The sequence below is a fragment of the Ostrea edulis genome, chromosome 8 (assembly GCF_947568905.1).
Source record: "Ostrea edulis chromosome 8, xbOstEdul1.1, whole genome shotgun sequence".
Lineage (NCBI taxonomy): Eukaryota > Metazoa > Mollusca > Bivalvia > Ostreida > Ostreidae > Ostrea > Ostrea edulis.
In genome coordinates this window covers 59,896,501-59,911,179 of record NC_079171.1, presented here as the reverse complement: position 1 = coordinate 59,911,179, position 14,679 = coordinate 59,896,501, and the positions used below count along the sequence as shown (strand labels likewise).

Genomic DNA, 14,679 nt, shown 5'->3' with positions numbered 1-14,679 from the left:
TAATACTAGTGATAATGCATATTTTACTCATTCACTGATAAAGACTAAATTAACAAATAACAGTGAACAATAATAAGCATATGTCTTGCATCCTAGTTTGCAGGTCAGGATTATATGGAGGTGATTGTAACCAGCAATGTGGGAAATGTAAATCAGCAACTGTTTGTAACAATGCCAACGGAAACTGCACACAGGGGTGTCAGGGGAATTGGGATGGTATCAGATGTGATGGTAATACTAAAACTCTCTTAACATCAATAAAAGGTGTAGATAACGAACAGTGATCAATATTATAGCTCCTATCACCAATACAAAATAGATAATTGGGCAAACACGGATCCCTGCACAAAGCAGAGGTGGGATCGGGTGCCTAAGAGAAGTAAGTATCCCCTGTTGAACAGTCACACCAACTGCAAGTCCTATATCCTGATCAGGTAAACGGGGTCAAAATCAGTGTGTCAAGAACGGTCTAACAATCGGAATCAAACACTTCAGGCAGCATTTGACCCCATGCTAGGTTGTATAGACGAACTGGACCGTTGTAACGATCATGACATTTGCCAAATGCTGACTTCAATCGAGACTGTTGGAACTCCTGTACCATCAGCCTGTTTGTCAGTAGCTTGCCTATACTTAAAATCTAGTACTAAGGTGACCAACGACACGAGCAATAACATCACATTGTTCATGTACAATCAATGAAACGTTCTACTTTACCAGTTATCCGTGCTTTCACTGATCACTCTCTGTGCGCTTATTGTTCAGTTTTTTTGTGTGCATCCTGCACTCAACATACAATTAACGTCCGTTTACTGTTCGTCTTCTGTTTTTGTATTATCATTCGGAACACCAAAGTGAAAGGATCGATTTTGATAGAGAGGTAGACATGAAAAATAACTCGTGCATAAGAGAGGAAGGGAACTTTCTTATTTTATCAGATATCTTATAGTAAAGCAGAAAATGTCGGGATTACCAAGCGTCAAAATTAAAGGAAAATCCCAGTCAACTGACCAATTGTTACACTAATGAACATGTATGCCTATATGGAACTTTAAACTGGTTTGACGGGGATTTTACACCTATATCTATGAAATACACTGTGAAGAAACGTATTTACTGCTTTCGTCAAATCTTAAAATTCTGTATCGTTTGTCTCTCATACAAATGTATCATTGTTTTTCTCGTACGCTTTTGTATTTGCCTTGGAAATAATACATTATTTAAACACGTTACGCGTAATTCAACACAGTAATTAGTTTGGTCTGCATCAAAGATATACAACTATTGAACGACCTAAATAAAATTATTTGTCTAACTAACAATAACAATAATACATTTTGTACTTAGATATAATCTGAGATCAATACTTTGGGTCGATATAGTCCCGGTAAAGTGAATGACACAAAATATGAATGGTTTATCTAAGCTGGAAACAAAATCGTTATACTGTTAGGTGCATTAAGGTGATGACACGGGCTACCTATGGAAATCGTGTTGTTTGTTTAATACATGTATCTTGACCCCCCTTTTTGGGTGTTTGTAAATTACATATATCCCAAACTACCGAGGTCGTAAAGTCTGATATCATACATGGACATATGTAAGTTCTTGATTTCACTACAGTGCCAATTGCTAGAGTATAGTAGTTCCTTCTCCACATGCATTGTGCATAAAAAAATAAATTACACTTATTATAAATCCAAATATAATAGTATCTCGATATGACACTTCATTATTTTAGATGTATCATGAACAGGTCAAACATTCTAAATAGTACACAATATGATTCAACACATGCACTTCTCCCTGCTTGTCCATGTATCCATGTAGATGTGTGTGCATTTGTATATTTAATACTGTACACAATGTAAACATGAAATATGCTTTTTGTTTTGCTGCGTGAATCAATGCGAAATTTCATGAAAAATATGTATTCAGTACTTTTACAAAAATACGCCATGCTTTATCTAGACTAAATATATTCAGAACTGTCGAACTTGAAGTTTCCTGATCCTGGTATATTTCTTTATCTATCGATTAATCAAATGTATAACTTTTTTACCTCATTATATAAAAAGTACAACCATAGGGAGAACATCCGAAACATTATAAATAAAAAAATTGTATTATGTTGACCGTGCGTTCACCATGCGCTCATCGTTAATATTGGACATACTATAAAACCTGGCCTGGCCCCATTGGCCTGGCCTGACGTCAACATTGGCCTGGCCCCAATTTTGGCCTCTAATTATGCTCCATTCTAAATTTTGGCCTGACCTAAAGAGTTGGACTGGCCTCAAATTTGGCCTCTAAAAATGTTTTGGCCTCAATCAAAAACTTTTCTTTTAAATTAAAAAATTTGATTGAATTCATTGATTTATTATTGGTTTTAGATTGGTGATAGTTTAGGATTATTTTAAAGTGCACATTTACAAAAGAACAGAAACATATCATTTATCTGCAATGACTTTGAAAAACTATAACCAATAATAAATCAATGAATTCAATCGAAATTTTGAATAAAATATTGTTTTGGTTGAAGCCAAAAGAAAATTTAGAGGCCAAATTTGAGGTCAGGCCAACTTTTGAGGCCAGGTCAAAATTTGGGATGGAACATAATTAGAGGCCAATTTTGAGCCCAGGCCAGGCCAGTGGGACCAGGCCAGGTTTTATAGTATGCCTTCATATTGCGCTCGCGTTTGTGCTCTTTTCCCGTTCTTCGTTCGCTCACCGCTCACTGTTTACAAACCGTTTACCAAATCGAACTCAGTTTTCGCTCTACATACTTTCATCGCTCGCTATGCGTTCACTCTGAGTGCATTCACCGTTCGCTCTATGGTCATTGTCCGTGTATTCACCGTTAGCTCACTGTTAAAATGAGAAAGAAGAAAGTTTAAAGGACTGTAGTTAGTAATTTTATCTAAAGATCGCTATTCAGTTTGCAGTGTATCTACATTCAGAATCAACTTGAAGAACGTTAAGTATTATTTTTTTTTTTGGAATTTAGCGATATATATATATATATATATATATATATATATAGAGAGAGAGAGAGAGAGAGAGAGAGAGAGAGAGAGAGAGAGAGAGAGAGAGAGAGAGAGTGTTTGGGTGTAATGCGTATCGATGAAGGGTGAAGATAACGAACATATGTTTCATCTTGAATCATCCGAATAAACATTGAATACTGGATGATTGGGGAGATGACTGGAACTTGAAACAATTATAATTAAGTTGAGATTCTATACAATGCATTTCTCTTTGGATTAAATGATTATCCTTCAATATAGAGTAAATGAACAAAAAAATTAACACCATATAATATAGCACGATACTCGGCCTCATGGCTATCCCGTTGCAAGTATACAAAACCAGATTTAAAATGAAAAGATTATTTTAACAGTGTGCCCTGTGAATCACTACGTATTGAATGGAGACTGTATCCAGTGTGGACACTGTAGAGGTGACAGTCCATGTAACAGAACAACAGGAAGATGTGATGATGGTTGTGAAAATCAATGGCTGGAAGACATATGCAAGAGTATGTATATATATCTCATTCAAAATTTTATGACTTATATAGAACAATAAAACATATAATCATATCCCAATTTCATCACCACGACATTGCTTTACTTTCTTAATATTTTTTTAGATTACTATTTTCAAAGGACATTGCACGTTGACCCTTAAAAATGAATTTTTCAATAATAGTTATACCATTTCTCCAGATCGAATGTTGTATAATGTATACCATACCACTGTTCAGGCCGTTTTGATCATTTTGAGTGTAGCTCCTAGACACATAGTTCCGTTTACCTGATCAGGATATAGGGCTCATAGCGGGTGTGACAGGTCGGCAGGAGATGCTTACCCCTCCAACCCCACCGATCCCACCTCTGGTGTCTAGGGGTCCGTGTTTGCCAAACTATCTATTTTGTATTGCTTATAAGAGTTATGAGATTGGTCACTTTTCGTTATTTTCACATTTTATTCAATGTAAGGTGAAGATAACGAACAGTGATCAATCTCATAACTCCTACAAGCAATACAAAATATAAAGTTGGGCAAACACGAACCCCTGGACACAAAAGAGGTGGGATCAGGTGCCTAGGAGTAGTAAACATCCCCTGTTGGCCGGTCACATCCGCCGTGAGCCCCATATCCCGATCAGGCAAACGGAGTTATCCGCAGTCAAATCAGTGTGCGAAGAACGGCTTAACAATCGGTATGAAACACGTCAGACAGCATTTGACCCAATGCGAGGTTGTATTGACGAACTAGATCGTTATAACGACCATATAATTTGCGAAATGCTTACTTCAATCGAGACTGTTGAAATTCCTGTACCATCAACTTGGTTTTTTTTTTGTAATTCATTTATTTATTTTTTTGATTTCACAATAAATAAACATTTACATATTAACAATACATGATCATATAGTATATACATATTTCAAGCAAGTACAAACATATATGTGTATATTTAGGAGTGCACATGTACATGTATAATGTGAAAGGTATTTAATTTCGAAAAGATGGGGAGATAGAAGGAGAGACAGGGAGAGAGAGAGAGATAAGGGGAGTAAGGGGAATAATTTTGTCTGGTCTACTGATCAGTCTCAATCATTTCATATAAAGCAATTGCTATTTGTTAACTATACATAATTAAAGCAAATCACATATATTCTGCCAGTATTTCTCATATTCAGTATATTTACAGCTTTTTAGCAACATAGATTTTTCTATATAAAATCTATCAATGATATGTTTTTGACAGCACAAACATTTAGTTTTGGAGCCATTTTATACCTACTTGCAAATATGTAATACTTAACAATAAGTATTAGTAAATTTTGTACTTTGTATAAGTTTCTGTTATTGTATTTGCCAAATAGTATGGCTTGTCTATCACATATAATTGGTTTATTAAATTTATTGAGAAACCAGTCTTCAATTGCACACCAGATCTCCTTTACTTCAAAACATTCTACAAACAAGTGATCAATTGTTTCTATGTTACTTTTGCAAAGGTACAAATGGGGGAGTTTATTAATTTAAGTTTAAAAAGATAATTATTGGTAGGAATTGTTCTATGAAGTATTTGAAATTGTAACCATTGATACTTTGACTCTTTTGTTACCTTAAAGGGGAGCTGAAATATTTTGGTCCATACTATCTCATTAAACAGATTACCATTCTCAACCCATTTTGATACTGAAGTAATTGGTACCCGTTTTTTATTAATTAAAACATTGTACATATCTTTGCAGCCCTTTTCAGTTTTAAAAAATATAGAAATTGATTTAGGGATAAAAGGCATATATTTTTTTAATTTCTTTTATATTTACATGTCTAGTTCTTTCTATGATTGCCTGTCTAAGACCTGCATATTCTACAATATTTGTTTTGATACCTGAATCACTGAGTGCCTTGAAACTTTTAAAGTTAACATCAGAATCAAAAAGATCAATTACATATATCATACCAGCTTTAAAATAACTCTTCAAGAAGATGGAACTATTGTTTATTTTGATGTTTGGGTTATACCACATATGCTCAAAGAGATCTAGCACTTTGTGAGGGGTTTCAATAATTTTGATCCAACTAGAAAACACTTCTTTCCTGAAATTATTATTTATTGTTTTACATATTGTGAGGACGTAGTCAGTCCCTCTTGACCATATATTACTAATATTTGTTTTCAACTCTGCCTCAAGTAATTGTACCCATTTTGAATTTGAGTGGATAATTCTTCTAATTCAACTTGATTTGAAAGCTGTAATAAATTCTGTATAATCTATCATTTTTAATCCTCCGTTTCTATATTCTTGTATAATAGTATTTTTTTTATTTTATGACTTTTACTTCCCCATAGGTAGCTGAAGATTTCTATTTCAAATTTCTTGATATATTCTGGGTCATGGTTTGGTATAGTAAGTACCAAATGGTTCAACTTTGGTGTAATCAAAGTTTTTATCACAACCAGTCTTCCAATAGGAGTTAGCTTTCTTAATTTTCATTGATTGATGAGGTGCTTAATTTCAGATAATTTTGTGTTATAGTTCATTTCAACTGCTTCGTTAAGGTCTACAGAAAATTTAATCCCCAACAAATCAAAGGTTGTATCTTTCCAGTCAAGTTTCCATCTGGAATGATGGAAAACTTCATCTGAAATTTTTTACTGCCAATCCATACCATTTTAGTTTTAGAGAAATTTATTTTAAGACCAGAGACATTGGCGAAGTAATCAAGTTCTCTGAGGATACCGTCCATGGATTCAGGTGATCCATCTGAGAACAATGAGGTATCATCATCATACTGTGATAATTTGTATTCCTCACCCTCAATTGTTATTCCTTTTATATCTTTATTATTTCTTCTGATTATCCCAAGGACTTCTGCACAGAGTAAGAAAAGATAAGGTGATATGGGGTCACCTTGCCTACAGCCTCTTTTTGGGTGAAAATACTCTGAGGTTATTCCATTTTGTATGACACAAGACTTTATGTCATTATAGAAGGTTTTTATCCAGTTTTCTTATTGATGTACCAAAATTGAAAAAGTCAAGGGTTTCATATATAAAGTTCCAGGAGATTGAGTCAAAGGCTTTTTCAAAGTCTATCAACATTAACAAACCAGGAATTTGATTATATTCTGTATATTGCATTAAATCATACACCAGCCTAATATTTTCCCCTATAAATCTTCCTTTTAAAAAACCTGATTGATCCCTATTGATTAATTTGTCTAAAAATATTTTTAATCTTCCAGCAATGCATCCTGAAGCTATTTTGTATAGAACATTTAGGAGGCTTATTGGACGCCATTTTTTCAAATACTGTTTAGGCTTTCCAGTTTTTGGTATGCATGTAATTATGCCAAGTTTATCAGGTTCTGTAAACTGCATAATATCTGCAGAATTATCAATGGCTCTTGTGATAAAGCAGCCTAAATCTTTCCAAAAGAACTTAAAAACCTCGGACGAGAAGCCACCTGGCCCTGGACTCTTATAATTTTTCATTTGTTTTAAAAAATTTAAAACTTCCAATTTTGTTACTGGACCTTCGAGGCTATCTGATTCTTTCTTAGTAAGTTTTGGGATATCATAATCCTTTAATCTTTTGTGAATATTTTCTTTTTCTATAGTTTCACTTTTTTTATATAGATTTTTATTAAAAAGTTTGGATTCATTTAGTATATCAAATTGATCAGTGCAAATTGTATCATCTTCTTTTTCAATTTTTGGTATTAGCTTACTAATGCAAGGTGAAGATAACGAACAGTGAGCAATCTCATAACTCCTACAAGCAATACAAAATAGATAGTTGGGTAAACACGGACCCCTGGACACACCAGAGATGGGATCAGGTGCCTAGGAGGAGTGATATATAATATAATATAATTTCTTGATTCTAAACTTACAAAGTACCTAGAAGGTTTTCTCCTTCTATCCATTTGACTGTTGACCTTATACATTGACCTTTAAGTTTTTTCATTCTTTTATCTTCAATTTCTTTTTGTTTGATAGTAAGTTCCTCAACTGATTGTTGTGTCATATTTTGTTCCAGATTGGAAATTTCTCTTTCTAACTGTAATTCTTTTTCACAAATTTTCTTTTTCTTAAATGTTGAATATGAAATAGATTTCCCTCTAATTTCCATAAGTAAAATATCAAGAAATGTCTGGTCACTAACCGTAAACTGTATTAAATCATTATCAATTGAAGGAATGCTTTCTACATTATAAACTAAACAGGAATATTGTATTTTGACTTCCTCAATTTTTTCCTTAATCAACTTAACATACTCTTTGTCAGTTAATAAAATATTATTGAACTTCCAAAAACCTCTGCCCTTTTTAAATTAATTTGTTTTATAGCATAGGATCACTGGTGAATGATCTGATCGATTACTATTTTCATATTTTATGCAAGGATTCATAGTTAACATTGATTCTGAAATCAGAAAAAAATCAAGTCTAGATTGCGTAATAGGGTTCTTCTTTCTCCATGTATACCTTTTTAACATTGGATTATTTTCACGAAAGACATCTTTCAGACAAAAAGTGTCCATTAAGTTTAAGACTGATTGTCTTGATTTTGGGTTGTTTAAGTGCTTATAGTTCATGGAGTCTAACTCCTTATTTAGAATAAGATTAAAATCACCCCCTATAACAATATGTTGAGAAGAGTACATCTCTTCAATCTTATTTTGGATGTCCATATAAAAGTCTGGAGTGTCAGAGTTTGGACCGTAGATATTGATCAGTAAGAAACTTATTCCTTCTACTGTGGCATCCAAAATGATATAATTCCCACTATCATCTGTGTATTGATTATGAATTTCTATCTCATAGTTATTATTAAAAAATATAGCAACTCCTCTTGAATTTGGTCTAAAGGAGCTAAAGAAGGCCTTATATTCCCATTGTGTCTTTATCATATTTTCGTCTATGTCAATAAAATGTGTGTCTTGAATAAAATATACGTTGTAGTTTTTATTTTTCAAATATTTTAGAACATCTCTTCGTTTGTTCGTGTCTCCTAGACCCTGCCATTTTACTGTGAGAATTTTTAATTCATTTGCATATGTTTGATAAACCATTGTCGTAGGGAATTTACCGAGACAGATCAGTACCCCTAAGTAATTCAATCTTTAGTAAAGAGTGAAGGGCGTTGAAGTGCGTGTATTTGAAAAACCTTCCTAAACATAAAAAATAAACACGCTTCAAATAGCGGCTTGAATGAGAGGTATAGAAGAAAAAAGAAAGAGAGCAAAGAGACAGAATACCTACAAAAAACATGATAAAACCGTCTCTAGTGATATGGTCATATAGACCAACAAAATAGCTAATTACTTGTTTACCTTATTCTATTTTTGGCCGATTCGCCACCGGAAACACAATACGATAGATAAAAGCTGAAGGAATAAACCTATCACAACAGCTCTACTTTTTCCGGATTTCATTTAGAAGCATTCGGAAATAGGCTTAGCAACAAAGAGGGGGGAAGCAGATATATATTGTCTGTATATCTATGATGATATATTAATTCATTTTTGAAAATTATGAAGACATGTTGCAAATTAAGATACATTAAATAAAAAGTGTTTCCGGTCTAACGAAACAAACAATGAAAACCATATATACACATGTTATAAATCAAAAGTATTTTCTATAGGATCGTAGTATCCAAATCAAGTAGAAATATAAATAATATCAAGTTATTTTTTGTTTTAAATATCAAATGTTCACAGTTACCTGCATTCAGCTGGGGTTCGGAGACGTGGAGCGTGAGCGTGTGCGTTTATGATAGTTTATTTAGTGCACCAAACAACATTTTTTCCATAATTTCGAAACGTTTCGGACCAAGATGTCTTCCCATCATACGTGAAATTACCACGGACACATTCACTATATTTTGGTCTTGTAAAAGTTTTAGCATTTTCCTACCAGCCCCGAATTCTCCATCATCACAATATCCTTCGTGGAGTATTCCGGTATTGTCCTTAAATCTGTATACAAGGATGTTGTGGTTAGCTTTCCCATAGACTGGGTCCATCGAAATCTTCTTGTAGAAGTTCCTAACATTAGCATAGGTGTCTGCTTCAACTGCGGCCGCACTGAATTGGTTTGTCAGTAGCTTACCTCGATTTAAAAACTGACTATACTCAGAACAAGCTCTTGCATATCGAATTAGTTGAGATATATAAACACCATATGCAGGTGATAATGAAATATTGCTACATAAATGTGGGAAGTTGACGATGGAGAAGCTGAAATCCAGTGGATTGTATTCATTTTTCTGATGTGAAACTAATTTTTTTTAATCACATTATATCAACTTTAATGTCGTTGATAAAAGTTATCAGTAAGAAAGGGTGAAGATATCGAAGAGTGGTGAATAAATAAGCAATCATAGCGAGCAGATATCAATGACATAAATAAACACGCAAATACCACTGTATGCATCAGAAGTGAAAGCGTAAGTATTACTAATGACCGGTCACATCCATCACGAACCTAAATAATTTGGTCAGGTAAATACAGTATTCAGCAATCAATGTCATTGAACGAGGTAACATTTAATAAATATTAAGACGACTTTATAGCAAATACAATCATTTTGAACATAAAATTTGCAAAATGCTGACTTTTAAAGAAAATTTTGAAATCACTGTTCCATCGTCTGATTCGCCAGTAGCCTACTCTAACGCAAAGAATTGTTCATGTAGTGAAAATGGTATATTTCTACATTTGAATATGTTCATCACAATTATGTCATATCGACAGACCAATTTAAAATAATCCCAATGTAGAGTATAAATAATGAAGGGTACATCACTCAACAAAGTTCATGTAGAATGGCAATGTAATTAATTCTACATAATGACAGAAACATTTAAAATGCTGAACATAATCCCAATATAGATTACCTTGCGATAGGTGGTATACGTTTTCACAACGTCTCAGACACGCAGAGCAAGAGGCCAAGGCTTTAAAATCGTACTTGCATAACAACCTCTCGAAACCTTTTTGGATTTCTCAATATGTTGGTACACGGAGTTGCACTTCGACACTACTATAAATGTTAGATGACAAGGTGTTCTTATTAGCACTGAATGTATTTGGGAACAAAGGAAATCCCTTTTTAGCACATTCTCTAAAGTCTTACTTGATTTCATGTCGATCTCAAGGAAGTTTGATCTCAATTATTAGACACAACTTTGCTATAGCATTCAGATATTGATATTACGATAACCAGTCCAAAGCATGCGATACTGTTCAAATCCCCAGTTGATCTTCTCTTTTGCCATGTCACATTGTCAATGGTTATCCTATAAAGTCATAGGTGATCGTAAGTGACCATACCAAAACGAGATCCACTTCCCTGTGTTCAAATTACCTTCATCTCTGTTTAAAAATAATTTTTCTCGATGGACTACATCTTCTTTCGTTATTTAACTGCGTATGCAATCGTGTCACTGCTGTTCAAGGGATATGGAATGTTGGTCAATCATATTCTGTAAAGGACAATCTATAGTAAAAATCCAAACTAGCATTTATTTAAGAAAATAAACTTTAGTTTTGATAATATATGAGGACATGAGTTGCGGTGCTTAACGCCAATATGCTTTGTAAATCGCGTTAGCGATTCATAAAAAACTATGCTGGCATGAAATAATCCTTCTTATGGTCTTCCTATTTTATAAAATTGATGTTTTATAGATACATTTTCCTGTCATATACTACGTACGTAATATCCCTATATACCGGTAATAAAATATTTGTAATATGAATATCAACATTGATTAAAATAATTTCTAGATTCATGCGAAAATGATCATCATTTCAATTGGTAAAGGTTTCGAAGGCAAACCGATTGGAAATGTTTATGTTTACAAAACACCGTGTATGGCAAAGAACCAATGTTTTCTCCTTAATGAAAGGTGATGATAACGAACAGTGATCAATCTCATAACTCCTAAAAGCAATACAAAATAGATAGTTGGGCAAACACGGACCCATGAACACACCAGAGGTGGGATCAGGTGCCTAGGAGGAATCATAAAGTGTAGAATTCGTTGCCGTATATTTAAAACATCTACACTGATATAGTTATACTCACCGGTAGAACATGTATTTTTAATGAACCGGCAATATCAAATCTAAACCACAGCTCATGTTGGGTGCCATCAATTCTTTCCAAAGGTGGTAGACACAAAGTTGTTACGCTTTCTTAATGTCGATTGTGGTTTGCATAACTATAACATTTATTCCCATTGCTCTTTTCAAAGCAGGTAATGACTGTTCGACATAATTCAATAAAAAATATGCTAGATACTAATTTCCAGATCGAATATTTTCTGAAATCTTTAATATCACTTCTTAGGCCGCTTGCGCACCTCTGGTTTGTTCAGGAGTTCATCTTTGTCCCACTCATCATTTTGTATTCTTTATAGCAACGTCATCTCGATGCTATAGTTCATTTTGCTTTTCTGAATTTGTTAATTTATTTGATTTAACACCATAGTTTGTAGGTCAGGATTCTATGGAGGAGATTGTAACCAGCAATGTGGAAACTGTAAATCGGGAACTGTTTGTCACAATGTAACTGGAGTCTGTCCACAAGGATGTCAGGGGAATTGGAGTGGTACCAGATGTGATGGTAAAAAACAACAACAGGGATATAATAAGACAACTAGATTAGATTTATCATAACTTCCTGGATTTTCATCATATTCACGTGATCCAGCACGTTGATTTAACCAAAAAAAATGCATACGTAATGTACTTAGTCGTAACTTCCCAATGTTTAAATTACAATGTGTAATTTATTTGAATACGTTTTACGTTTTTGAATACGAAGTGGAAGCGGTGATACACTTGCTAGTTTTGGAGTGAAATCAGTGTCCGGTCTTGAAACGTTTTTGCTCCTCTTAGCAACTTTTATTGAACTTTTTCATTTATAGAAAAAAAGAACGGAATGATGCTGTCAGATATTATCACTTGTGTCAAATAGAACCATTCATATTTAGTAATGACGATTTTTGCACGGTCAAATTATGTAAATACAACTATAATATCTAATCAAATATATTAAAATGGAAATAGCAAGGAATATCTTCAATTTGCAGTGGCAATTGGCTTCTTCATGATGACATATGCAAATTATGATTAATTTTGAATCGTACGCTATCAATTAAAAATCGAAATTTTACTTTTAACTGCAGACAAAGCAAACATATTTGAACTATATTGTAATGTCTCCATCTTTGATACGTCAAGTTTTGATTAAAGTTGAAATAGATGAATATTTATTAAGAATGTAGGGATGGTATGTATGGAGAGCATTGCTCCTCTACATGTGGTAAATGTGTAAACTCAACAATATGTAATAAGATAAACTGAACTTGCATCCACGGATGTCAGAAACGTTAGACTGGTCGTCTCTGTGACATACACATTCAGACTTTTCAACACATATTTTGAATTTCAATGAAAGTAGCACACACACTTCGCTAATACTAAAGTTTAGCCAGAATTAATGATAAGGATATGATTGTATTACATACAATACAACTAGCGAGGGTATATCCGCGTGATTCCGTATGGTAGAATATACACCAGGTTTTGAAGTTATGTTTCACTATGAGTTACTATTAAAAGAGAAATTGATTAAGCAGTAATTCTGAATAATGTAAAACTTATATGGTACCAATTGTGATGCACCAGATGCGCATTTCGACAGATAATGTCTCTTCAGTGATGCTCAATAATCCGTTGTTATCAATGTATGGCTACAGTAAATCGTCCAAAGCTTATCTATGCAAAATCGTTTTAGTTCTCCATATTTTTTCTAATTGACCAAATCAAAGGATCTATAGCCATTGATCATTACTAAGTAGCTTAAGTAACAATTCGTCAGTCGTGATGGTAAAAAACAAGCATGTATCATCAAAAGTATTGAGTTTTTAAAAAATCAATTGTTTTACAATATTGCAAAACATTTTCACTTATATCGATATGTCATTCATCTATTTTCATTAGAGTATAATGAGGAACAATCGTCTTTCAAAACGCTCCTGTTTTTCAGTTGAGAAAAAAACCCACTTGCTGCATTTATAGCATTCATGTTCAAATTGTCATACAAATCATATAGTAACTTGATGTGGCAAATCAACAAATTAAAGCTATGCCGTTTTATGGCATTCATTATTCGGATTCCGTATTAGCTCTGACTTCAATGAAGTATTAGTGTGTGGAATCGTGAAAAAAATGACATATTACCTTCGGAATGTTGTCGTCAAAACGGTTTGTCACAATGTGGCTGAAATTTGTCCTGAAAGATGGCTAGAAAACTGGAATGGTCCTTGATGCGATGGTAAAAATACTAAGAATGGGAATCATTTCGACAATTTAGAGATTAGTTTGATAAGTATTGAGTATGACTGTCAGAATGTAAACTTTTGATACTATTTTAAAACAAATGATATTTCCGCAAGTGGAAAGTACTGAAAACTGGTGCACAATCCGAATGAGAATACCTTAACTTAACGAATGTAGAATTACATGTACCGGTTTTGCCCGATTCCTATGGATAGTCCTTTCAAGAATGTAAAATCATATTTTCTTCTAGACAAGGGTGATGTGAATACATGGCACGTAGTCGATAGTATATATGTAGAAACACTTTGTATATTATAAGGAATATTTTTTTTCTGAAAACCCATTTCCTCGACATATGCATGTAAAACTTATATGGTACCCATTTTGATGCACCGGATGCGCATTTCGACAAACAATGTGTCTTCAATGATGTTCAAGCCAAAAGTTGGGAAATCCGAAATAAGAATAAATTTGGAAGAAATAAAAGGAAAAACAGAGTGCTAAAGACTGAAGCCAAATTCTTCTAAGGATCAGAGCTATGCATGAGGGTGAGCTAATCCTTAATTTTGAATGAATATCCAAAATGTATCACAGCAATCAAATATGCATCTGTATTTTCAAGCTAGTAACGAAGTACTTAGCTACTGGGCTGTAAAGACCCTCTGGGACTAGCAGTCCACCAGCAGTGGTCTCAACCCAGGGGTCGTAATATAAAACTAATATGGTACGGTACCAATTTTGATATACCAGATGCGTATTTCGACAAATGTCTCTTCAGTGATGCTCAGGCCA

The 14,679-nt window shown here is 33.7% G+C and overlaps 1 protein-coding gene across 1 annotated transcript in view; it reads left to right on the top strand.

Annotated features, from left to right (window-relative positions):
• Nucleotides 1-14,679, top strand: part of LOC125660815 (multiple epidermal growth factor-like domains protein 10) — a 40,296-nt gene that overhangs the window by 16,635 nt on the left and 8,982 nt on the right. The window contains exons 7-9 of the mRNA XM_056147748.1: nucleotides 97-231; nucleotides 3,401-3,538; nucleotides 12,032-12,166. Of these exons, the coding sequence (XP_056003723.1) occupies nucleotides 97-231; nucleotides 3,401-3,538; nucleotides 12,032-12,166 (408 nt within the window). The remainder of the gene's footprint in view (nucleotides 1-96; nucleotides 232-3,400; nucleotides 3,539-12,031; nucleotides 12,167-14,679) is intronic.